At 49.4% G+C, this 25,326-nt stretch overlaps 1 protein-coding gene across 1 annotated transcript; it reads left to right on the top strand.

Annotated features, from left to right (window-relative positions):
* Positions 1–11,109: 11,109 nt before the first annotated feature.
* SLC4A9 (solute carrier family 4 member 9) lies at positions 11,110–22,455 on the top strand. The gene is given in 20 exon segments (XM_032425067.1): positions 11,110–11,380; positions 11,648–11,880; positions 12,155–12,268; positions 12,687–12,742; positions 12,893–13,050; positions 13,310–13,397; positions 13,766–13,920; positions 14,118–14,234; positions 14,405–14,579; positions 14,742–14,875; positions 15,055–15,317; positions 16,204–16,262; positions 16,489–16,677; positions 16,808–16,921; positions 18,333–18,494; positions 18,642–18,820; positions 19,550–19,622; positions 21,052–21,120; positions 21,374–21,547; positions 22,162–22,455. Coding segments are annotated over 20 exon segments (3,051 nt in total). The 5' UTR covers positions 11,110–11,135.
* Positions 22,456–25,326: the final 2,871 nt, after the last annotated feature.

Below are 25,326 nucleotides of genomic sequence, written 5' to 3'. Positions count from 1 at the left end.
AAACGACTTTGAGGTCAGGGCTCTCCCCAGGGGAGGGTGGAGGGAACACTTCCTGACACACAGCCAAGTCACCCCTTTCCCCTACCTGCCGCCAGGTTCACACCCTGCTTTCCTGTCCCAACCTGCCTCTCCCTTTGTGTGATCCGTCTTTCCGCCTTCTCACCTCCACATCAGCCTTAGCCGCACCATTCATGGGGCAACTCCAAGCTTTCATCACACCTAGGAGCCCCACCCCACCTCAGTTTGTGTGTCAGCCAGGTTTTACGGGAAGGGCCTGGAAAAAGAAGACAAAAGGCCTGGAATGCTTTTGGGACAGTCACTTCCCCCTCTCAGAATCTGGGGTGTCCTCTGACCAAGAAAATAAATCACAATTTAGGCTGGGGTCATTTCATTAGCTTATTTACTCCACAAACATACAATGAATGCTTTTCAGGCACAAGGGACACAGCAGTAAACAAGGCAACCAAGAATGTGCTTTCATGACGCTTCCATTCTACTGAAAGGGAAACAGGCAACATATTAAGTAAATTTTAAAAAAGGAAAGACAGCTACAGTGAATGCTCAAATGCAATGATATTCTGTAGGGTGGTGTGTTCCAGTGCTTGGGATGATACTTTAGGTTTAGTGACTGATCCGCAAACTCGTCTCTGAGCAGGTGACATGTAAGCTGAGCCCTGAATAAAAAGAAGGAAACAGACTTGTGGTCATCCACTGCAAAAACATTCCAAGCCATGCACATAAGTGTAAAAACTGAAGTGGGAACAAACTTGGAGCATTCGGGGAACAGCAAGAAGGCCAGAAAGCAAGGTGGCATATAAGATAACCGTGAAGCAAAGGCTAGGGACCGAGAACAGAGGACATTACAGGCTGAAGTAGATGCTGGAGTTTATTTCCTATCACTGTGAGATGGTGATGGGAAAGCACAATTATGCAGGATTTTTTCATGTAACCACCCCCCTGCTCTCTGGCTGTCAAGTGCCAGGGATATACCCCTAAGGAATCAGAGTCCAAACAGGCCACTCCAATTTCCCCAACTGTCTATGGGCCATGAGCAAACTGAGGCTTGAAGACTCACTGGCCCTGGGCCACCAGTGAGTAACAAGGGGGCAAATCCAGAGCAGAAACCCTGGCATCCTGTTCTCCAGCCCCATCCTGGGTTCCCTAGCCTCTGGAAAGACAGGCTCCATGGGACACTGAGTGTCACTGACTCACTACCAGGCCATACAGACCTTGATTTGGGGAGAGAAGCCAGTGGGGAGGAGGTGGGGGAATGGGGCATTGGTCAGGAGAAGACAGGGGAGAAAGGGATTTGGAGAGGGAAGCAACCTGAATCCCTTCCCCAATGTGGCTGAGATGTCTATGCCAGTAGATTGGTTCCCCCAAACCTGGCTGTACATCCACATTACCTGAGAATTTATTAAAGATACAAAGGTCCAAGCCCCACTCAGTCCTCCGAATTCAAAACCTCCTGCGGTGGGGCCCAAGCTGTTATACTTTTGTTGGTAATTCTGACATCAACCAGGTTCAGAAGCACTGGTCTGCATAATTAGCTAGAATAATTTATTGCGCATCTGAACAAAATGTGAACCTCTGAGCCAGAGGCAGAGGAGATTTGGTAATGACGCTTGTCCTGTGCTCAACACCTCACACACATTATCTTGTACGCTCCTCACAATTGCCCTCAGACTAGATATTCCTCCCCATTTTAAGGGGTTGAAGCTAAAACAGGTGAGTAGCGGTCCCAGGTCACCCAGCTAGCGAGAATCCAAGCCTCGATTTGAATTCCTTCCTTCTTCCTGGGCCTCTGTTCTTAAGCTCAACACTGCCCCTTAACAAATGGATGAGACAATGGCTGCCTTCTCCCTGCTTCTACAGACAGTAACATCATCAGCTTTACTGAGGCTCAGAGCTCCATCTGTCCTGCGGGGGACAGTGATAAGAATCTGCCGCAAGGCTGGAAGGAGGACTAGGTAGGACAGCAGAGCAGCTAGTGAAATGGGTATACCCTTGGGAGCCAGACAGCCAAGGGTTCAAATTTTCAATATGCTATTTTTTTGCTTTCTAGGTTAGGACGAGTTATTCAACTTCTCTGACCTACAGTTTGCTAACCTGCAAGACGGGAATAGTAATAGTAGCTATTACTAAAGGGATTTGTGATGGTTAAATCAGATCCTGTGTGTAAAGCAGAATACGATGCCTGGCACATGGTAGGTGCTTACTTGGTGACAGCTGCTACTAAGAACAAATGCGTCAAAAAAAAAATACACACGCACACACGCACGCGCACGCACACGCACACACACGCAATCCCCAAATGCGGCTACCTTCCTTCCTACCCTCCTTCCTTCCTTCCTCTCTCTCTCTTTCATGTTTTTTTCTCTCTCCCTCCCTCCCTTCCTTCCTTTAAGTGGGAAATTTAAAAACGTACTGCTTTATCATGGGGCAGCCATCCTCCCTCATCTCTCTGCTGAGAGATTGTCATGCTTATGATGAGATGGTGGATCTCCAAGGCCTCCTGGAGTTTTGAAAACCTTTACCCAAGATAGCAACCCTGGCTCAGAGCTCAGGGAGTAGCATGTGTCCCCTGGGAGAGGGGATTCAGCCACCTTCTCCTTCCACTGTGACCAGGAGAAGTGAGTCTTAAGGGGACCCAAAGCTCTGCTGGCTGGGGAAAGGGCACCTCCCTTGAAGGTACTCCTCTTATAGGGTACCATGAGCCCAGAGTTACCCAAACTTGAAAGCTGAGAGTTAAGGAGTCATCGTTCCTTGCCCCAGGCTGCTTTCATCCCTGCTCTCTGTCCCCAGCTGAGCCCGATGATCAGGCAGTTTTGGGGGTGCAGCTGGATCTGTACTCAGATCTGCCATTTGGAACCCCCTTGTACCTCCTATGTTGCCTGGGGGCTCCTGAAGGTCGTGCCAGGTAACACTTCATGCACACCCAGGGATGAACAGGACCTCTCGTCTGATTGCCTGGGCTCAGGATCCATTTGAATAGGATGAAGACTAGGAATGGATGAGGCAGGGAGGGGGTTTGGAGGAATCAGGAGTCCCTGGCATTCCCAGATGTTGAGGAGGGAATATTTATAATGTCCTTGGTTCAGGCCTGGATTCCAAGCCATCCTTCTCCATTTCTGGGCCCATTTCTGTGACTTTGAGGGATTAGCAGGACTTTACCACTTTGGCCATCCCCTCGCACAGATGGCTGTCTGTCATCAGGGAGGGGGCAAGTGATTCCTCACTCATCCATCACACAACCCATCTCCCTCTTTAAGCCTCAGGTTCCTCACGTGTAAAATGACAGGTTGAAGCAACTGTTCTGTATTCAGGCACTGGCCAGTAAATGCCCATCATGAATCGTTTGCAGGCATGCTGCTATTCAAAGTCCTGCTGAGACAGTTCCATGACAACCAACAGCCCTGATCTGTGGGGCATGATAATCTCTCTCTCCGTGCCTCTTCGTCTCTCAGTATGGAGAATAACAATCTGCTTAGGGGGTTCTTGTGACTAAGGAGATAGCACCTCTGAAAGCGCTTGGCAAAATGGAGAGCCCTACATAAATAGGTCAGTACTATTGTTACTAACTTCTCTAGGGCTCAACCTTGGAATGAGGTCACATCACATCCTGTACCAGGAATGTGTAAGTTGGGTTCCCCTTAGAAATGCAATCACAGAGCTGCAATTTAAAAATTTAACCTTATCCATTTGCTTTTTTTATAGCAGAGGGTTGATCTAGGACAATGGTTCACAAAGTAAGAGATACTGCCCCCTAGGGGTCATTTTGGGAATCTGTGGGGAGTTTTTGGTTGTCCAAAAACTAGGGAGTCCTCAGACATTTGGAGGAAAAGATGTCAGGCTCACACATTTAAAAATTGCCCCCCCAATTGTCCCATATTGTACATGCTTTTGAGTGTCTTGCCAGACATTCATATGGGTGAGAAGCTTGATTATAATCACTTGAGCCTAGAATCATCTCTAATTAACATTAAAATATAAAAAGAGTTTTTACACTGACTTTTCCAGGAATGAAATTAGCATGAATTGTTCATTTTGGTGGTATCTGAGTTCTCAAACAACACACTTTGTGTCAGTTAGTATTTGTAGCTGTCCCATTCAAAGTAAGTCTGTGTAGGTGCAAGCAATGGGCTTCTTCATTGAGATTTCTAGAGTCGTTCTGAGGAAGCATTTGCATATTCAAATAATGTTATTTTATTTATTTAAAGATTTTTTTTAATTTAAGTAATCTTTGCAACCAGTGTGGGGCCCGAACTCATGACACCAAGATTGAGAGTCACATGCCCTTCCAACTGAGTCAGCCAGGTACCCTTATTTTTTTTTAAGATTTATTTATTTGTTTGAGAGAGACAGAGAGAGAGAGCAGAGGAGGGGCAGAGAGAGAGAGAGAGAATCTGAAGCAGGTTCCACGCCCAGGGCAGAGCCCCACACGGGGCTTGATCTCATGACCCTGAGATCTTTACCTGAGCCGATACCAAGAATCTGACGCCTAACCTACTGTGCCACTCAGGTGCCCCAAGGTGCCTTTATTTTATTTTTAATAACTTTCTCTTTTCTATTAATTAGGGTATTGATTTTCTTTAAAGAGTAAATGTGCAATTATGGTGATCATTTTACAATATACACAAATATTAAATCATTATGTTGTATACCTGAAACTAGTATAATGTTATATGTTAATTATACCTCAATTTAAAAAAGTAAAATTAGGAGTGTCTGGCTGGCTCAGTTGGTGGAGCATGCGACTCTTGATCTGAGGGTCATGAGTTCAAGTCCCACATTGGGTGTGAAGCCTACTAAAAAAAAAAAAAAAGGTAAAAATAAAGTATATAGAATTGTATCTCTATAATTATTTTATTTTTAAAAACATTCACGGGCACCTGGGTGGCTCAGTTGTTTAAGCGACTGCCTTCGGCTCAGGTCATGATCCTGGGACTCCAGGATAGAGTCCCGCATCGGGCTCCCTGCTCAGCGGGGAGTCTGCTTCTCCCTCTGACCCTCCCCCCTCTCATGTGCTCTCTCTCTCTCATTCTCTCTCTCAGAAAAATAAATAAAATCTTTAAAAATAAATAAATAAATAAAAATTAAAAAATAAAAAACATTCACATTTTTAAAAGTTTATTTATTTAAGTAATCTCTACATCCAACATGGGCCTTGAACTCATGACTCTGCGATTAAGATTCACATGCTCTTCTGACTGACCCAGCCAGACTGAGTACCCCTCTCTATGATTATTTTAAAATACTTTTGAAACCTATGTATAGGGAAAAAAACTGGAAAAATACATCAAAATATTAACATGGACAGATTTCTACAAAAGAGAAAAAAGTAAACGTACAGATAGGATATTCCCTGTGAACTTTATTTCAGGATAGTAAAGGAATATTAACGTATTTGCTATAAAAAGAAAATATTCTGACAGGGCTGAGGACCACTAACACCAGAGATAGTCACATGAGAAGTCTTTCTGTATCCTTTGTAAAAGTGCTGTTCTAGATACTATTACATATAAGGTCCCTGGCCAGTGCCTGAATAAGGCGTAACAAATTCCTCTTATAGTTAGTTCAGTGTTAGAAAGTTTGGCTCTCGTGACTATCTGGCATAGCTATTTCCTTTTATTGGATAATGACAAAATGTCGAATTCATATGTTCTCTTTTTGCATCCACTGTCAGGAAAATCACAATTAAATTTTGATGCTTGGGACGCCTGGGTGGCTCAGTCATTAAGCGTCTGCCTTTGGCTCAGGTCATGATCCTGGGGTCCTGGGATCGAGTCCTGCATCGGGCTCCCTGCTCAGCGGGGGGCCTGCTTCTCCCTCTCCCTCTGCCGCTCCCCTTGCTTGTGCTCTCTCACTCTCTCTCTCTGTCAAATAAATAAAATCTTAAAAAAAAAAAAAAGTTTTGATACACAGTTACAATGATTATCCCTAGCCCAGAATTTTGAGGACAATTATTTCTTTCTTCTCCACTTTGGTTTCATTATGAGTGCTCATTTTTGAAATATTTACTTGTATCCATGTCTTTTATTGTCTTTAAATCTTTTCTGGAAGTAAGCGGAGCATACATAATTAATGTGAGACTCAAAAATCACAGACCTGTAGCTGCCTTCCCCACGTGACCTGAATGTGGAAGGCTCGGTCTCGGGGGCTCAGAAAGCCTGAGGCAAAGCAGTTTATGGCACGTGCAGGTGGTTTTGTGCTGCAGACTCAGGCTCTCTGATACTTCGTCCTTCTCCCCTTCAAATGCCCAGACCCCTCTACTCCGGATGGAGTGTGGGCATTGTGAGTAGAAGCAGGCTCCAACTGTCAGGGCCCGCTCCAAGTGTTGGCTGCATCTGGGTGGTCTGGCGTCAAGGTGGGCACCAGGGAAGGGTACCCCAGCTCCAGGGTCAGAGAAGCCCAGACCTCCAACTGGAGAGACTCCCTGCACACACATTCCACTAGCATCTTGTCTGAATGAATCCCTCAGAGCAGAGGCTTTGAAGCTCAGGCTGAGGCATGCAACTGACCCCTTCCTGAACCCTGGGTCCACTAGCTGCTAGCTATGACTTTGGCCAAGGTACCTCTGAGGCTCAGTTTCCTCATTCAGAAATGGGACCGATACCCACCTCCAAGGGCTATCGTGAAGACTCATGGAGATGACCCGCGAGGTGCTAAGGCAGTGCTTGGAACCTAGCAAGCACTCAGAAGCCAGCAGATGCTGCTCATCCCAGTCAGCCCTAGATCAGTGTTACTTTTGCGCCAGTCTGCTGCCCCCAGCTGGGAGCAATGGAGGCAAGACTGTGCATTAAATTTCAGCTCCTCACTCGTAAACTCAGTAGCTATGGCAAAGTGCTTAACCTTTCTGAGTCTCAGTGTTTTTATAGTAAAGTGGGAATAATGAAATGGGCCTCATATTTGTGGTGTGAGTAAAATGATTAATAGTGGTTATTTTACAGTAAGGGCATTGTGAAATTTTATTTTGTTATTTTTACTCTTAGGGGCATTTTCTATTTTTTTTTTTTTAAGGATTGTATTTATTTATTTGACAGAGAGAAACAGCGAGAGAGGGAACATAAGCAGGGGGATTGGGAGAAGGAGAAGCAGGCTTCCCACAGAGCAGGAGCCCGATGCAGGGCTCGATCCCAGGACCCTGGGATCATGACCTGAGCCGAAGGCAGACGCCCAATGACTGAGCCACCCAGGCACCCCTCTATTTTTCTTCTATAACGAATATGAATTTTAAAAAACAAATATGAATGATTTATGTATTTCAAGTCACTTTTCAAAACATGATTTTTCAAAAAAAATACTGGGGCACCTGGGTGGCTCAGTCAGCTAAGGTTTGGACTCTTGGTTTTGGCTCAGGTCATGATCCCAGGGTCATCGGATCCAGCCCTGCCTCAGGCTTCCTGCTCAATACGGGGTCTGTTTGAGATTCTGTCTCTCTCTCCTTCTTCCCCTCTCCCTTCTCTCTCTCTCTTTCAAACGAATAAAAAAATAAAATCTTAAAAAAAATTAAAACATACTTAAATTTTTTGAATGTTCACTACATTTTAGACATTGCTCTGAGTACTTTATATACATTATCTCATTTAATTCTCACAACAGTCCTCTGAAGAAGATAGTATTTTCACCCCCAGTTTATAGATGAGAAAACCAGTGCTTAAGGAAGTTGAGCAACTTGCCCAGCTTGCATGTGATGCACTTTCATAAAACTATACACACACGGACACATACATAGACAAACAAGTGCATGTAGAAACAAATGAAATCTGAATAAGGCCTGTAGTCTAGCTAACAGTATTGTGCCTCTGTCATTTTCCTGGTTTTAATATTGTGCTATCTTTATGTAAGATGTTACCATTGGGGGAAGATGGATGAAAGGTACCAGCTGGAGATCTCTCTGTATCTTTTTTGCAACTTCTTCATTTCTTCTTTTATAATTAGGGACTCTCATAAATAACTAGTCAAAAAATTAAAGAGTTTTTTAAAAGTAAAAGTTTTATTTTATTTTTAAAGATTTATTTATTTGAGGGGGGAGGGGCAGAGGAGAGGGAGAGAGAGTCTTAAGCAGACTCCACTCTGAGCGCAGAGCCCGACATGGGGCTCTATCTCACGACCCCAGCATCTCCACCTGAGCCAACCACTTAACCAACTGCACCAACCAGATGCCCCAAGAAGTAAAAGGTGTTTGTTATTTTTTAAAGTTGTTGCAAGGATTACGTGAGATAATGTGCCTAGCACAGGATTAGATACAATTGACATATCAGTATATATTTTCTTTCTTCCCCACTCTACAAGTGACTATTTTCAGTTATATAGTAATAATAGCCTCCATATTGTGTATACTATGTGATAGGCTTAATTTACATGCATTGTTTCATTTAATAATGCTTATGTTGTGGATACTTTTATTATTCCCCTTTTGTTGCTAAGAAAACTCAGGTTCTGCAAAGATAAATCTCTTCTCCACTTGTTAGAAAGGGACCAAGCCTGGATTTACACCAAGGCAGTCTGTTCATGACACCACTCCCTTTCACTCAGAGTTCAGCTCAGAGTATTGCATAAAGGTATGCTTTGAACTTTGGAAATCATCTACCCCAACTGTTTTAATTTATACAAAGAAAACAGGCTCAGAGAGGGGAAGGACTTTGGTCAAGAACACCTAATAAATCTATGACTGAGCCGGGATAAGAACCCAGTTTTTGGATTCCTGGGTCAGGGTATTTTCCAGTGGCAACACCCAAGGCTACTTGCCCATATAGCCTACCTTCACTGAGCCCTGCCTGGGAGACAGCTGGGGCCCACAGACAAACCTGAGGGTTCTCACTCACGTTTCTCACCAACCTGCCCAGCTCAGGGCACTGAGGACCCAAGAGGTAGGAAGGGAGCCTGGGGAGAGTGGAGGCATGGTGGCCCTCAATGGCAGGCATCCTTGGGAGGCAGAGTATTTGGAGCCATAGAGAAGGCAAGGTAAGACCCTCTGAACTTTGGCAGGAGTGGGGATGGGAAGGGAGGCTGTGTATGTGAGGGGAGTTATTCATGCCAAGTGCCTGTTCCTGCCCCCCTCAGGCTCTCTTGAATCACTTGCCCTGAGGTTGGGGCACATTCTTGAAGTGGGTGGTCACAGGGATTCCAGGCCCTGTTAGGTCCTAGGCCAGTTTCTGTTCCTCCTGGGGCTGAAACCAACTCCCCGCTCAGACTCAGCACCACCTCTCCAAGTGGTAATAGAGTGACTCACTCCTTTCATTCCTATCCTGGGACCTCCTTGGACTTGGGGCAAATCCCTGCGCTCCAAGTCCATACCTGGGGTTAGTGGGGAGAAATCAGCCCAAGTCCCATTTCCGAGGGAGGAGAGGGGTCCCACGTATCTAGTGGAGGGTTTGACCAAAGAGCACGATTAGCCCTCTCTCTCCATCCTTGTTGCGCTCCCCCCACATCCCATCCCGCTGGGCCAATCCAGGGAAAATTGGAGGATTAAGGACCCCTCCCTGCCTTTTTGTCATCTTCGCGCCCTGGCGGGTCCACTGGGGAAGCAAACGCGGCTGGTGAGTGGACCAGGCGATCCTGTCCGCGTGGAGCAGCGCCCTCGTGTGACCTCCGGGAGAAGTGCATTTATTTCCCAGCCCCTCCCTTTCTATGCGCTCATTGAACAAGTATTTATTGAGGGCCACTAGGTGCGCTAAGGGCAGCCGTTGAAGAAGATAGGTAAAATACCTGCTCCGTGAACGGTACATTCCAGTATGTGTGTGTGTGGCGGGGCAGGCAATAAACGGCAAATAAATGAGGCAGATAGTAGTAGTGATAACTGCTGGGAAGAAAATAAAACCGAGAACAGTGATGGAGACACAGGGCTGGGCGGAAAAAACAAGGTCTCCTTGAGTAGGTAACGTCTAAGATGACGCTTAGATTACTGGGATCCAGTCATGTGACGATCTGGGGGAAGAGCTTTCCTTACAAAGAGAAGAGCTACAGCAAAGACCCCAGGCAGGAACAGGCTTTGCCTAACAAAGACCAATGCCCCTGGAAAGGAGTGAGCAAGGGAGAATGGTATGAGATGTGGCCTGGGACATAGGCTAGGGCCAGACTGTAGATCTTATAGGTCATAACAGAGTTTGATTTTTCTTCTAGGAGTAAGGGGAATGTATCGGGTGAGTTTTGAGAAGAGTAATGTAGCTTGACTACCTTTTAAAAGGATCCCTATGGCTGCTATGCAGATTAAGAACTTTGGGCAAGGAAGGAAGAGTGGAAGCAGGGAGATGATTGCAAGAGATTAGAAAGCCCTTGAAATAATTCAGGTGAGACAGGACGGAGGCTTGGAACAGGGTAGAAGTGTGGGAGGTGGGGAGATGTGGTTGGATGCTGGGTTTACTTTGAAGGTAGAGCCAACAGGACTTGCTAATAGACCACATTCTCCTTTGTTCTTTTGGCTCCAGGAACTCCTTCATACACACGCTCTAGTTGGCTCCTCCGCCCTGACTGCCCGGCTGAGTTAGAAGGGCAGACCCCAGGGACACAGCTAAATTGGAAAGTTTCCAGGTGTGCTTGGACAAAGGAATTTAAGCTTCAGGCCCTGTGTTCTCCTTGCAATGCCTCCTTTGCCCTTTAATGAGCTGGGACTCTGCCTGGTGTCTCCCTTACAGTAGCCTGGCTTCCACAGATCCAGTTACCTATTAGGTCTCTGTTTATCCAAATGGGTGCCCTTAGGGTGTGTTGGTGACACCCAAAACAGTCCTGGGTGGGGGCTGGTGTTTGTATTTGATACAGAGTAGTGGGCAGGATAATCTGAGGGTCTCAGTCCTCAGACCCAGGCCAGTGACTTACTCCTGTTAATTTACACAAAACACAGCGGGGTCAGACCTGATCCCACAGAAAATGCACACAACATTTTGGCTCCAGGCTGGGCATTTCTGGAGAGCCTGGGAAAGATCAGGTTAGTCTTAACAAACACTCTCAGGCAGCAAGGGCTGGGGAAAGCAAGTGGGAAAGGGAATGACCCGGTTGGCTCTGGAGTCAGCAGGCCTTGCTTGTTTGTGTTGCGCTGCTTGCTGGGGCAGTGCCGGGCGGGGGGAGGGGGGTTGCATTATAAATGTAGCCAGCCAGAGGGCCCCTGGACTCAAAACCTAGGACTGTACCAGTCCATGAAAGTCTGTGCAAGCCTCCCCAAGATGAAGCTACCAGGCCAGGAGGAGTTTGAGGTCTCCAGTGCTTGTGAAAATGTGCCCACAGGAGAGCTGGACAGTGGCCCTGGCTCTGGCCCCAGCCCTGACGGACCCTCAGACACAGACAGAGGGGAACTGGGGGTACCCAAGGACCCTCTGCTCTTCATTCAGCTGAATGAGCTACTGGGCTGGCCCCAGGCACTGGAGTGGAGAGAGACGGGCAGGTGAGTGGGACCCAGGGCAGTTTTATGGGGTCTTTCCCTTTCCCCAGCTGGGGACTCCTCTATGACCCGTAGCTCCTCCTGTGTGAGGAGGTACTCTAACCCCCACAGGAGTTCCTCTCTGTGTTCTCCAGTTCAGACCCTCACCCTCCATGATGCTCAGCTTTCTATGCAATCTACTTTTGAGTTCCCCAAGACCCCAGTTGAGGGGTTAATGCCCAGGAAGAGGCCACTGGGCCCAGGACTCCCCCATTGCCCTACCTTCCCTGCCTCTCCTGTGTCCCCACTCCTGGGCCTGGGAGAGATGGCCCCAATAACATAGTCCACTCCTCTCCACCACAGGTGGGTGCTGTTTGAGGAGAAGCTGGAGGTGGGTGCGGGCCGGTGGAGTGTTCCTCACGTGCCCACCCTGGCACTGCCCAGCCTTCAGAAGCTCCGCAGCCTACTGGCCGAGGGCCTTGTGCTGCTGGACTGTCCAGCTCAGAGCTTCCTGGAGCTCGTGGGTACGCTGGGAGCCTTTGCAGGGAGGGCCTGGGCAGCCCTGCCATTTCCCCAGGACTTCCCCCCCCCAAATCTTAGAACTTTCCAGAGCTGACCCCACCCCACCCTAGGGATTATCCTTACCTGTCACAGTGCGGGGGGAGATGGAAGACTAGAGTAGAGGAGCAAGTTCCCTGAGGCCCCCAGAATGGAAAGGGACCTGGGCAGAGGGGCAAGGGGAAGTTTTGGGGCAGGGAGCTCTCAGGAAAGGGTTAGAGCCCCACCTCTGTTCTTCAGAACAGGTGACCAGAGTGGAGTCGCTGAGCCCAGAGCTGAGAGGGCAGCTGCAGGCCTTGCTGCTGCAGAGACCCCAGCACCTCATCCAGCCCACAGGCACCAGGCCCTGCCAGGGTGAGAGGCCTGTGCTTGGGCCCAGGACCAAAAGCCCGAGGTGGGAGGGTCCCAGATCCCCTTGCCCCCTTCCGGACCTAGACCAGCCTAGCCTTGGCTCATAGCTCAACTCAGGTCTCATGGGTGAGAAGTGGAAGTAATGGTGAGGGGAGAAGAGTGGAGGGGCTAGAGTTCTGGGAAGGGATGTTTTTGGTAGGCATTGTGCCAGAAGTTTTACATGTAGTATCTCATTTAATCTTCACAACCATCCTGTGAGGTAGTACCACAATTAGCCCCATTTTAGTGATAAGAAAACTGAGGCTCAGAGAGGGGAAGCTCCAGTTTTCATAGTCTGTCAGAGGTAAACCTGGTCAGGAAGCCCTGGTGCATCCACCTCCAAAGCCCGTGCTCTTAGTCACTGCCTAATCCTGTTTTGAAGGGTCTGCCCATCCAAGAGAGGCTTCTCACAGTGAGGAAGCCCCACTGAAGGAACAGGTTTGTGGCCCTTCCTTGGGCAGGGCTGGGAGAGGGGTCAGGGATTAACAGAGGTTCACCCTCCACTGGCCTCATTATCCATCAGTATTCTGCCGACATCCGCCTCCCCAAATAAGCTCTCATCTTTTGTGTCTCCTTGAACCCATCCAGCGTCAGAACCCCCTGAGACGGAAGCTGCCTCCAGGGGCTGAGGCAGGAATTGTGCTGGCAGGAGAGTTGGGCTTCCTCGCGCAGCCCCTGGGGGCCTTTGTGCGCCTGCGGGATCCAGTGGTGCTGGGACCCCTCACTGAGGTTCCCCTTCCCAGCAGGTAAGGCTGCTGAGAGTTGAGGGTTCTGGAAACCAGAAGGATCTTTAGTAGGGAGGGGATTGGGAGGTCTCTGGTCCAGTTCTTTTGGGGGTGAGTGCAGGATAGTGCTAAGGGGTCGGGGGGGGGGGGCTAGTGGTCAGGGCTGCAAAGTAGGTGTGCACACGAGAAAATGCATGGGGGCTGGTGGGGAGGTCAGAGGTCAGGGCTGCCTTATGGGATAGCAGCCTCTCATATTTCTGGGGCCTGGTTCCTTCTTCAGATTTTTCTGCCTCCTCCTTGGTCCTTCCACACTGGGAAAGGGCTACCATGAGATGGGCCGGGCAGTGGCCATCCTCCTCAGTGACCCGGTGAGCTGGGCAGGGTGTGTGTGTGTGTGTGTGTGTGTGCGCGCGCACGTGCACATGCCCACACATAGACTTGTGTCAGTGAGTATGCACGTGCGGACTCTCCATGTGTGACAGAATACAGCGATGAGGCAGAGTGTGGCTTTGTGTCCGTGAGCATGAGGACTGAGGTTTCCTTGGCTGCCACTGGAGCCCCCTTACCTAGCACCGTGCTGGCACATAGTAGGCAGCCAATACTCATCGCATGCGTGCGTTAATGAGTGAATACTTGAATGACTTGTCTGCCTGACTTGTGTCTAGCTTTGAGACTGCGAAAATGCACGTAAGGGTCCAGATCTGCATTTACTGCCCCTTTGTGCCCCTATCCCTAGCAATTCCAGTGGTCAGTTCGTCGGGCCAGCAACCTTCAAGACCTTCTGGCAGCCTTGGATGCCTTCCTAGAGGAGGTGACAGTGCTCCCTCCAGGTCGGTGGGACCCGACAGCCCGGATTGCCCCACCTAAATGTCTGCCCTCCCAGCACAAAAGGTATACGGGGGCCTTCTCCACAGACCTTGGGTCCACTCCCACTGTTGAAGAGGGTAGGGGATTCCAGGAAAGGGATAGAACCTTATCTTTGGATTCCCAGCCTGCTGGCAGAGACACGAGCAGCCACCAGGGGGCAGGGTGCCCAGTCCTGTTCTGGTTGGAGATCCTCAGGCAACCTGGGTTCCCATTCTCTTCAGGCTCCTCTCACAACGGAGGGAGGTCCAGGGCTCCTCTGCCCGGCATGGGGCCCTGGCTGAGGACAGGTATGGCCACTGGCCGCAGGCACCCAGCCCAGAGTTACAGCAGACAGGCAGGTGAGGTGAGATGGGGTGAGAGCAAGGGTAAGGGTACAGGGAGGGGCAGGGGTCACAGGGGCACAGAGGCGTATGCTCACTGTGGAGGGGATCACCCAGTCCCAGGGAAAGTAGCAGGGATAGGGGCATGGGTGGGGTCACCTGGATCACTGACAAACCATGGGTGGGAGGCTGTTTGGGGGCCTTGTCCAGGATGTGCGCCGGAAGGCCTCATGGTACCCCAGCGACTTCTTGGACGCGCTACATCCCCAGTGCTTCTCAGCCGTGCTCTACATTTACTTGGCCACCGTCACTAATGCCATCACTTTTGGGGGTCTGCTGGGGGAAGCGACCAATGGTGCTCAGGTGAGTGGGGAGGCATGAGGGGGGCAGGCACAAGTTTTGGTATTCTGCCCGCCATGCCCTTTACCCTTCCCTGGGACAATGGGTGGGCTTCCCTGGAAGCTTGGGTTGCTGTGCTGAGGACTCCAGTGTCCTGTGCGGACAGGGTTCCCTGCTGGCTTCTAGGGGGTGCTGGAGAGTTTCCTGGGCACTGCAGTGGCTGGAGCTGCCTTCTGCCTGATGGCTGGCCAACCCCTCACCATCCTCAGCAGTACGGGGCCAGTGCTGGTCTTCGAGCGCCTGCTCTTCTCCTTTAGTAGGTAGGAGAATACCCTGACTGTCACCAGACCCTCACTAGCCACACTCTCAGCCTGGTCCTGGCTGGGTCAGTAGGGGAGAGTGGAAACTGTCTGGCTCCAGGGGCACCTAACCTGGATTAAGTGGAGAGCAGAACAGCTCTGCCAATTCCTGTCTGTCTCACCCCACCCCCACCCCGCAGAGATTACAGCCTGGACTACCTACCCTTCCGCCTGTGGGTGGGCATCTGGGTGGCCACATTTTGCCTGGCACTGGTGGCCACAGAGGCCAGCGTGCTGGTACGCTACTTTACCCGCTTCACCGAAGAAGGCTTCTGTGCCCTCATCAGCCTCATCTTCATCTACGATGCTGTGGGCAAAATGCTGAGCTTGACCAGTGCCTATCCCATCCAGAGCCCTGGCTATCCTGCTTATGGCTGCTTTTGCCAGTACCCAGACCTGGGAGGTGGGTGAGGGAAACAGGGAGTTTGGCAAGATGGGGAAGGATGCAGGAGGGGGAGGGGTTGTCCCCTTGCTATCCCCCCCTTGTTAAATTCAGCAGAATCCTGAATACTTACCCAAAAACCAGCAGCACTTTTCCCCTCTGGTTTTGGATCAATTGAGAAGTAACAGAGCAGGCCCAATATTGTCTTTATTTCTGACAATGCTGATCGAAGAACATGCTTATATCTGTGGGGGAATGGGCTTCCTAACAATGAAACCTAAATTAGATAGATTTACGCACCCAGTCATGGCTGCACTGGACAGGGACTGTCTTGCCCCAGAGGAGCAAAGCTAAATGTATACACAGTGCAGGCAGCTTATTCCCAAGAGTGAGGAGAGGAGGGGACAGGGAGAGGCATGCCCAGTGCCTTCTCTCAAACTCACCAATCAAATAAATTGCTGCTCTTTCCCTAGTCTGAGTGACGACTCAGGGGGAGAGCCACTCAGCATATTACTTTTGCACAAATACCTCCATGTGGAAGGAAGCAGCAGGAATGGGGAAGAGATGTCCTCTCAAGAGTGCCAGACTCTGCTGGACATGAACAAAACCAGTTCTGGTCCTGGTAGAAACCCATAGATTGGTGTACTCATCCATTAAGCAAACATTTGTTAGGCATCTGCTCTGGCCAGTCCTGTCTCTGGCACCAGGGATACAGATAGGTAAGGAATGTGAAGGGACCAGGCAATGTTCTGAGGAGCGCAGACTTGGTAGCGATTGGAGTCAGCAGACAGATGAGTCAGAACTAAGAACTCTCTGGTTTACTTGGACCCATGAGGTTAGACTTCTGAGGGGTTGGAGAAGGTTCCCAGGGGAGGGGCATATACCCAAATTGTTCTCTGCTTCCCAGGAAATGAGTCTCAGTGGACGAGGACAGAACCAAAAGACAGAGATGACATCTCAAGTATGGTGAGGGCCTGTTCCTGGGAGGGTCTGGGAAAGAAAGGCTGGGAGCCAAAGAAGTCAGTGGTGCCCGGCTTTTCCCACCCCATAGGCTAGGGAAACCCTCATTGGTCACAGAGGCCCAGACCTGTGCTGCGGCTGGAGACCTCTTATCCTGGGCCCTTGCTGTCCCAGTGAGTGTCAGCCAGTGTTTATTCCGCCACCCCCATCCCTGATGACCCCCTCCACACAGGACCTTGGCCTGGTCAATGCCTCCTTGCTGCCCCCACCTGAGTGTGCCCGGAGGGGAGGCCAGCCTCGTGGCCCCAGCTGCCATACAGTCCCAGACACCGCCTTCTTCTCCCTCCTCCTCTTCCTTACCTCCTTCCTCTTAGCCACGGCCCTCAAGCATGTGAAGACAAGCCGCTTCTTTCCCTCTGTGGTGAGTGTTACCTCTCTTTCTGTGGGAGAGTACTGGCTCTTGGCCTTGGGCCCTGTCTGTGCATGGGAAAGGGTGAAGAAGGAGGGGGCTGGCGGGCCTGAATCTGACTGAGTGTCCACTGTGTGGCCAGGTGCGCAAAGTGCTCGGTGACTTCTCCTCAGTCCTGGCCATGCTGCTGGGCTGTGGCCTTGATTCCTTCCTGGGTCTGGCCACGCCAAAGCTCACGGTGCCCAGTGAGTTCAAGGTGAGAGCTGGGAGTATAGGACAGAGGGGAGAGCAGGGCCAGCACACAGGACCTTGGAGGAAGAAGTGCACAGATCCCATGCTTCTCTTCCTCTGAGCTTCCATTTCCTTGCTTATAAAATAGAAAGGATAATAATAATGACCTCACAGAGCTGCTGTGAGGATTAATGAGGTACTGCTGCTGACACAGTGGTACAGAATACATGGCAGCTATTATTATAAATTAGGGGTTAAGAGGATGAGTTCTGCTCAGCCAGCCCTGGGTTTGAGATCCTGTTCTGCCACTTCCTAGCCGTAAAACCTTAGGCAAATTAACCCACATCTCTCATCAATGAGCCTCAATTTATGCATCTATAAAATGGAAATAATAAATAACAATGGTTCCTACTCTATAAGTTGTCTTGAGGTTCACAGAAGATGAATGTAAAGCATTTTACCACAGTGCAGGGACTGGCACATACCAAGACCTTAATAAATGTTACTTATTGTCATAGGTTGGCCCTACCCACTCCACTATTCCCCACTCTCCCTTTTTTTTTTTTTTAAAGATTTATTTATTTATTTGACAGAGAGAGAGAGAGAGAGCAAGAGAGGGAACACAAGCAGGGGGAGAGGGAAGAGGGAGAAGCAGGCTTCCCGCCGAGCAGGGAGCCCGATGCGGGGCTTGATCCCAGGATCCTGGGATCATGACCTGAGCCGAAGGCAGACACTTAACGACTGAGCCACCCAGGTGCCCCCCCACTCTCTTTTTTGAACCCCCAGTTGCCGGCTCTGATCTGGTAAAGCTGGAGCTCCCTACCAAGGGCATGACAGTGCACAGGACAAGGCTTAGCACTGACTTAGCACTTAGACTTTGCCTGGGCATTTGGAGACCTTCTCTCCAGCTTCCCCCAGGACAGGAGAGGAGGGGGACTCCAGTTGGGTAGCCTCAGTGGCTCAGAATCTGAGACGGCAACTGGGGTCCCCTCCCCCACAAAGACGCTTATAATCAGAGCAGACGCAGACACACCCAGCCCTGCGCCTGCCCCAGATCAAGGCAGGTCTGAGCCTGAGTCGCTCCACCCTGGTTGGGGGGAGGGGGGGTTTGCCTAGGGGAGAGGGCTCTGTACATCAAGAAGTATAGGCTGGCCTCTCCTTCCATCTCCTCTTGGAGGGCGGGAGGGCCCCTGAGAACCAAAGTCCAGAGCCCCTGGCTCCAGCCCAACCCCCAGGGTGGTCCCCCCCCTTCTGCCCTCTTTTAAGACACTGGGATGCTTTGAACCAGCTATGCATGCACACATACTGCTCCTACCTACCATCTAGGGTCTTGGAACGGGGGTAAGGGATTATAGAAGAATGCCAATGCTGGGGTGTGCAGGTGAGGTACTCTTGGGAGACCCTCTCTAACTTGTCCATGGAACACCCTCTCCCAGCCCACACTCCCTGGGCGTGGCTGGCTGGTGTCACCTTTTGGAGCCAACCCCTGGTGGCTAAGTGTGGCAGCAGCCTTACCTGCCCTGCTGCTATCTATCCTCATCTTCATGGACCAGCAGATCACAGCAGTCATCCTCAACCGTGCTGAATATAAACTGCGGGTAAGGCCTGCCGGGTAAGACCCTAGGTCCCTAGACCAAGGGACAGAAACTCCAGGATGGGGTCCAGGACCTCCCTCTCCCACTCCAAAGGAGAGAAAGTCCAGGTCTGGTTTAGTTTCACCCTCAATACTCCACCACTACCTGCAGAAGGGAGCTGGCTTCCACCTGGACCTCTTCTGTGTGGCTATGCTGATGCTGCTCACATCAGTGCTGGGGCTACCCTGGTACGTCTCAGCCACAGTCATCTCCCTGGCCCACATGGACAGTCTTCGGAGAGAAAGCAGAGCCTGTGCCCTGGGGGAGCCCCGCAGCTTCCTGGGGATCAGGTGAGGCCAGTATTCAGGAGGCTAGAGTGAGAGGTGGTCAGTGAGGTGGTATGGTGGGATACAAAGCACTTATTTGGACAGCTTAAATTCTAAGCTGGTGACTCCAGAGGGCTCTCTCACTGCTCCATGAGCACTGCAGTGGGGTGAATGGATGGGTCCTGGGCTGAGATGGGTGTGTCAGATCTTCCCCCATTCTCCTTCGGCCGTGGGATTGGGCGGGCCCTCAAGAGGAGCCTCATGGATGTAAAGGCAGAGGCAGCCAGGGCTGAGCGAGGGTGAGGTGCCAGCTAATTACCCCCTGCCCCCCCGCCCCCCACCCACCGCTCAGTGTAGGAGTACCTCACTGATGTTACAGAGTTACCATCACAAAAACAATTTTGTAACTATTGGAAACACAATCTGTGGAAAGTATGTGAAATTAACTTTGAAACTGAAATAAAAGTTTTTATGGCAGTGTAAAAATTGCTAACTTTCCTTCAAAATCAAAATAAAAACCTATGAGCTTGAGCTGATGGTGAGGCCTGGGACACCCAAACTGAAGTGCCGTGCCCCTTCCTCTCCCCCAATTTTGCACACCATGCTAAGGCCCCCTCCTTGCCAGGTGACTAGTGGGGGATCCCTCCACTTCCCTCCTGCCAGTGCCTGTAGTAGTATGTGGTCCGCATCTCCAGTCCGGCACCCTGGGGGCTCTCCCAGACCCTGGCTAACTCTTCCCTCCCCGCACCACAGGGAGCAGAGGCTGACAGGCCTGGTGGTGTTCATCCTCACAGGAACTTCCATCTTCCTGGCACCTGTACTCAAGGTACCTCTGTTAGGCTGGCATCAGGGGCCGGGCAGGGCAGTACTAATAATAAAGCAAGCAAGAACTGACACTGGCTAAATACTTACTGTGCACCAGGCACTGTGCTGTTTTCTCCACACTTGGTCTCATTTGATTCTCCCATGAACCCTGAAGGCATCCGTACTTCACAAATGAGGAAGCTGAAGGTTAAAGAGGTTAAGCAGCTTACAAAAGATCACCAAGAGAGCTAGTTTCTCAGGTCCATCTGAAAACCCAACCTCTTACCCAGAGGGCTTTCTACCCAGTGGAGCAGGGTGTGGGCATGCCACCTTCCCCTATGGGCCAAGTGGTATGGTACCCTTGCTCCAGCCTCCCAACAAAGTGTGATCATCACGCCCCAGAAAAACCTTGAGGCAAAACCCCTTCACTGCTCCCTTACCAGATGTTTGTAGAATACCTGCCATGCGCAAGGCTCTGTTAGGCACTTGGGAGAAGCAGGTGGGGAGCAGGAAGGGGCAGGAGTATTGAAAAGAGATATGGAGCCAAGTCCCTATCAGCAACATACACACATGAACAAAAATTAAGTAACAGGTAATCACAGAAAGTTTCAACAAGCCAAAGCAGCAAAGCAATCGAGGAGGGCATGGAGAATGGCATACAACAGTCACCAGTGAGGAGAAGTTTGGGGAGGGAAAGGTCATGGAGCTGGGTGAGAGTAGAGTAGTTGAAAGAGCCAGATGGACCGGATCAGCTGCTTACTAACTAGGTGACTCTCATTCAGCAGATATTTACTGCGCATAAACCATATGCTAGGCATTGTTCCAAAGACTGGGGATATAGTAGTGTCAAAAGAGACCATCCACTGCTTATAGTCTCTGGTGAGAAGAGACAGATGAAAAAAATTAATAAAATAGGATAATTTCAGATAGTGATTACTTCTAATGAAAAATATAAGAGGGTAAGGTGATTAAGAGTGCAAGAGCTCTACTTTAGATTGAAAGCTCACACCCTTCTGGGATGTCAAGAGATGAGTAGTGAGAAGCCTGAGTAGTGAGAAGAAAGTCAAGCAAGGACATTTTAGGTGGAGGGACATAGCAAAGCAAAGCAAAGGGCTTGCAAGGGGGTAGAAATAAACTTGGGCATGTTGGGGGAAGGAAAGGAAGCCATATAGCAGGAACAGAGAGAGCAAAGAAGAACGTGATAGGTAAGATTGGAGAAGTAGGCCAATCCAATCCCCCTTCTGTAAAATGGAAACAATTATAGAATTTACCTCTTCTGACTGTCTTGAGGATTCAGTATCAGGCATGCAGTTGGAAAGGAACAGAAAGAGCTGGGTAGGCTTAGATGTAGATGCTGGAGGCTGGGGCTGGAGCCTAAGTGGGGGGTGGGGGGCATCCGGGCAGCTGGCACAAGTGAACTCCTTTGCCACCTCTCCACTTCTTCCTACCAGTTCATCCCAATGCCTGTGCTCTATGGCATCTTCCTGTACATGGGGGTGGCAGCGATGAGCAGCATTCAGGTGAGCCCATTATATTTACCATGCAGTCCCACTCCTCCTATTCTTTCCTGCTGGTACCTCCTGCCTATACTTGCCGAGTCCTCTCCTATCCTCTTTTTCTGACTCTCTTGGGAATAGGACTCTGCTGCCATGCTCTGAATGGGGAGGGTGCCAAGGGAGACTTCTGGCCTCCCCCTCACGCTAGGCTTCGATAGCTAACAGTGACACCCTCCAGGCTGAATACCCTGCTTTCCTCCTCCTCTTGTTCCCCTAGTTCACAAAGAGGGTACAGCTATTATTGATGCCAGCAAAACATCAGCCAGACCTCCTGCTCTTGCGCCATGTACCTCTGAGCAGGGTCCACCTCTTCACAGCCATCCAGCTTGCCTGCCTGGGTTTGCTTTGGATAATCAAGTCTACCCCTGCAGCCATCATCTTCCCCCTCATGGTGACTTGGGGCAGGGTTGGGTAGTGTCCCAGGGAACCTGGGAGACTCTGAGCCTGGGAGGGTGGCCAAAGCCTCCACAGGAGGAAGACTCTCCCCCTCTCACTTGCCCTGACTCTGCCTGGTTGGGAATCTTGGGACAGAGAAAGATGGCTGAGAGATGCCCACAGATAGGCTAATCCTGGGATACCTGATTCAACTCCATTTACAACCTCTTTGGCTGACCAACCACAGACAGAGATATAAAGTCCAAAAGAAAACCGAGGCCCTGGGAGAGGCAATACTGGCACTTTTGTTACTCAGTGAGGCGATGACACTGGTGGTTTCTGGCCTTATCCTTAGTCCCTGAGGAAGTTAAGAGCCCCGGGCTTTCTAGTAGCACCAATCTGATTACCGGATCCCAGCTGTGTAACTTCTGGGAAGTTTCTAAACTCTCAGGGCTTCAGTTTCTTTCTCTATACAATGGGAACAATTATATTTATCTTGTAGGAATGTGTTAGCATTAAATGAAACAATACACAATGCCTAGAACACAGGAAGTGCTCAATAAGTGCTACTGCTGCTCATGTTTCTGCTGCTATTGCTGACAGCCCTGGGTCTTGTTTCTATCCCTGCAGTTGCTGGGCCTGGTGGGGGTCCGAAAGGCACTGGAGAGGGTCTTCTCACCACAGGAACTACTTTGGCTGGATGAGCTGATGCCAGAGAAGGAAAGGAGCATCCCTGAGAAGGGGCTGGAGCCAGAATATTCACTCAGTGGTGACAGTGAAGATGTGAGCCCCAGATGGGCCCTCTCAGGAGAAGGGGGCAGGGGTGGGGAGAGCCCTTTTGTCCAGGAGTTATCCCTAAAGTCTAATATTTCTATTAAGCCTGAAGATCTGATTAACACAATAATTCCCCTTAGGGGGACATAGGTACACTGAAGGGGTGAGGGAAATCTTTCTTTAGAGGGCAGGGCCCTGGTTTATGAATCCATGGGGGGTAGAAAGGTCTGGGGACAGCTCTGGTGGTCTTTTTCAACCATAATCTTTGTCTCAGTGTGGGTTTATATCCTTTCATTTTCTGGGCCCCTTTCTCTCTGCTCTGTCTCTGTCTATTCCCAACTCATCTTGGGATCTTTCTTTTGCAGTCAGAGCTGATGTATCAGCCAAGGGCTCCAGAAATCAATATCTCTGTGAATTAGCTGGAGTAGGAGTTTAGGAATAGAGACTCCAGGAAACTGAGCATGAGGTGAGGATGTGAGGGAAGTGCCCCTGGGGTCGAGGATGGGGAGGTGGGGGCTCAGACCTGGGAAACCTCCGGTGTGCTGGCTACCCCTGATTTCCCTTCATGTTCCAGTTCCTCACAAACTCCAAAGTAGGGGAAGGAATAGAAAGGTCTCTCCAGAGGGAAGAATGAAATAAGGGAGGGTACCTGGGCTTGGCTCCCCATGGCACGGAAGTCTGGCCAGTAGAGGGAGCTCAAGCTCACACCAAATTGGATGTAGAGATGCAGGGCTGGGGAGGAAGGGGTATAACGACAAAAGAATGGTAGGGAGTGGGGAGGAGAGGGAGGGAGGATAAAGCTCCCTGCTGCTTTCCTTTGCCCTGGAGGCCACTCCCTTAGGCTGCTGAGAACCACACTCCAGACAAGTGGAGGGATTCTCTGTCACTTGCCCACTTTGCCATTCCTTCCATTTTTATTCATCCATTTATCAAAACAGTTTATGAATACTATACTTAAGGAGTATCTAGATACCAGAGATACAGTGGTAAGTAAGATAATTATGGTCCCTGACCTCATCAGCTTAAAATCCACTGGGAAAGACCAATAGGGAGTTGTTGGAGTGGGATAGTGTTGGCTAAGGCAAGCATCAACTGTGGGAGCAGAGAGACCTCTAAGCCCTTCTTGGAGGATGGTGAAGGTGGGGTGGTGGGAGTTGGAGAAGAGGAAATGGTCCATAACTTGAAATTTGAATAATGAAGAATGGCCAGAATAAGGTGGAGGGACATGTTCTAGGCAGAGGGTGCAGCATGTGCAAAAGCCTGGCATTTTTTTCCCCCTTGATAAGCTAAATTCTCTTCTTGCCGCAGAAACCCTTCTATCCATGCTTTCCAAGCTCAAGAGCCCAAGAAGCCCCACCATTTGCAGTGGAAAATTCTAGAGGGCAATTCAGCAGCTATCCCAGAACAAGATCTCCTGGGCTTTCCATATCCCCCATAGCTCCTTTGCAGTATTCTTTGCCCTACTGTGCCCCTGTGCACTTGTTCTGACCCCACTATGTCTTCTCTCAGTTCACAGGTGTTACTCGGAAGTCAGGATATTGTTAGCCTTTGGCTTAACTGCCATATTCTCAGTCGACTGGAACCAGTGGGGCAGAACTGGAGGGCAGCTGGCCAATATTTCCATTACCCTCCTGAGCAGGGGGTAGAGAGTGGCAGTGATGGGGCGCCTTGGTGGCTCAGTTGGTTAAGCGTCTGCCTTCGGCTCAGGTCATGATCCCAGGGTCCTGGAATTGAGCCTCGCATCGGGCTCTCTGCTCAATGGGGAGCCTGCTTCTCCCTCTCCCTCTGCCTGCCGCTCTGCCTACTTGTGCTCTCTCTCTGTCAAATAAATAAATAAATACAATCTTAAAAAAAAAAAAAAAGACAGAGAGAGTGGCAGGGAAGAAGCAGGTTTGCTGGTAAGCCTGGGGGACTGACCAGGCCCCATTCATTCTCTACCCCATTAAAGGGACCTGGAAACCCTTCTCAATTTGAACTTTCTGTCCTCACAAATTCTCTTTTACAGAATTAGGGGTCTTTAGCGAACTCTTTTCAGTTTGCAAAAGGGGAAAATATCTTTCTAGAAAAATTATTCATCTATTTAAAATAGTTTTTTATACATATGAAAATAATGCTTACTGTTTTTTTATCACAAAAGTGAATGAGATTAGTGCAAAATATTAAAACACTATAGAAATATATAGTTTTGAAATGAAAACCATACCAGTGATGATCAGTGTCCAAATTTTAGTGTATATTGTTCAAATTTATTTCAAGGGACACATTAATATTTTCATTAAAGTGAGATTATACGTTGAGTTCTACAACATGCTTGTCACTTGATATGCACTGAATATTTTCCCCATGCCAGTACATACATATCTACCTCTCTTTTTGTAACCTGCATAGAATGAACAACCTAATAATCTGAAAAAGATACCATATATACAAAAGAGTATATAAGGGACACCTGGGTGGCTCAGTCGGTTAAGCGTCTGCCTTCGGTCAGGTCATGATCCCAGGCCCTGGGATCGAGTCCCACATCAGGCTCTCTGCTCCGTGGGGAGCCTGCTTCTCCCTCTGCCTCTGTCTCTCATGTATAAATAAATAAAATCATTAAAAAAAAAAGTATATAAAATGTCTTCTGGAAGTACAAGAATTTCTTCAGAGCATATACCTAGAAGTGAAATTAAAGAGCAAAAAGAGAACACTTGTGTATGTCAGTTCATCTATGAATTCTAAAGTTAAAAATTATATTTAATCTAGCATTTTAGTTTTTTAGTTAGGAAGGTTGTTCAGAAATTTTAATCTATACAATGCCAGAAGTGGAAATTCTTTTTTATTTTATTACATTTTATTTTTAGGTGATCTCTACACACAAGGTGGGGCTCAAACTCAGGACCCTGAGATCAACAGCTGTTTGCTCCACCAATTGAGCCAGCCAGGTGCCCCAGAAGTGGAAATTCTGATGGTTTTTTTTAATGTTTTAAAGAAGGCTCCTAGGGGTGCCTGGGTGGCTCGGTTGGTTAAGCATCTGATTCT

Source organism: Phoca vitulina, unplaced genomic scaffold (genome assembly GCF_004348235.1).
Source record: "Phoca vitulina isolate PV1807 unplaced genomic scaffold, GSC_HSeal_1.0 scaffold32, whole genome shotgun sequence".
NCBI lineage: Eukaryota > Metazoa > Chordata > Mammalia > Carnivora > Phocidae > Phoca > Phoca vitulina.
This window is presented reverse-complemented; position numbering and strand designations above follow the sequence as displayed.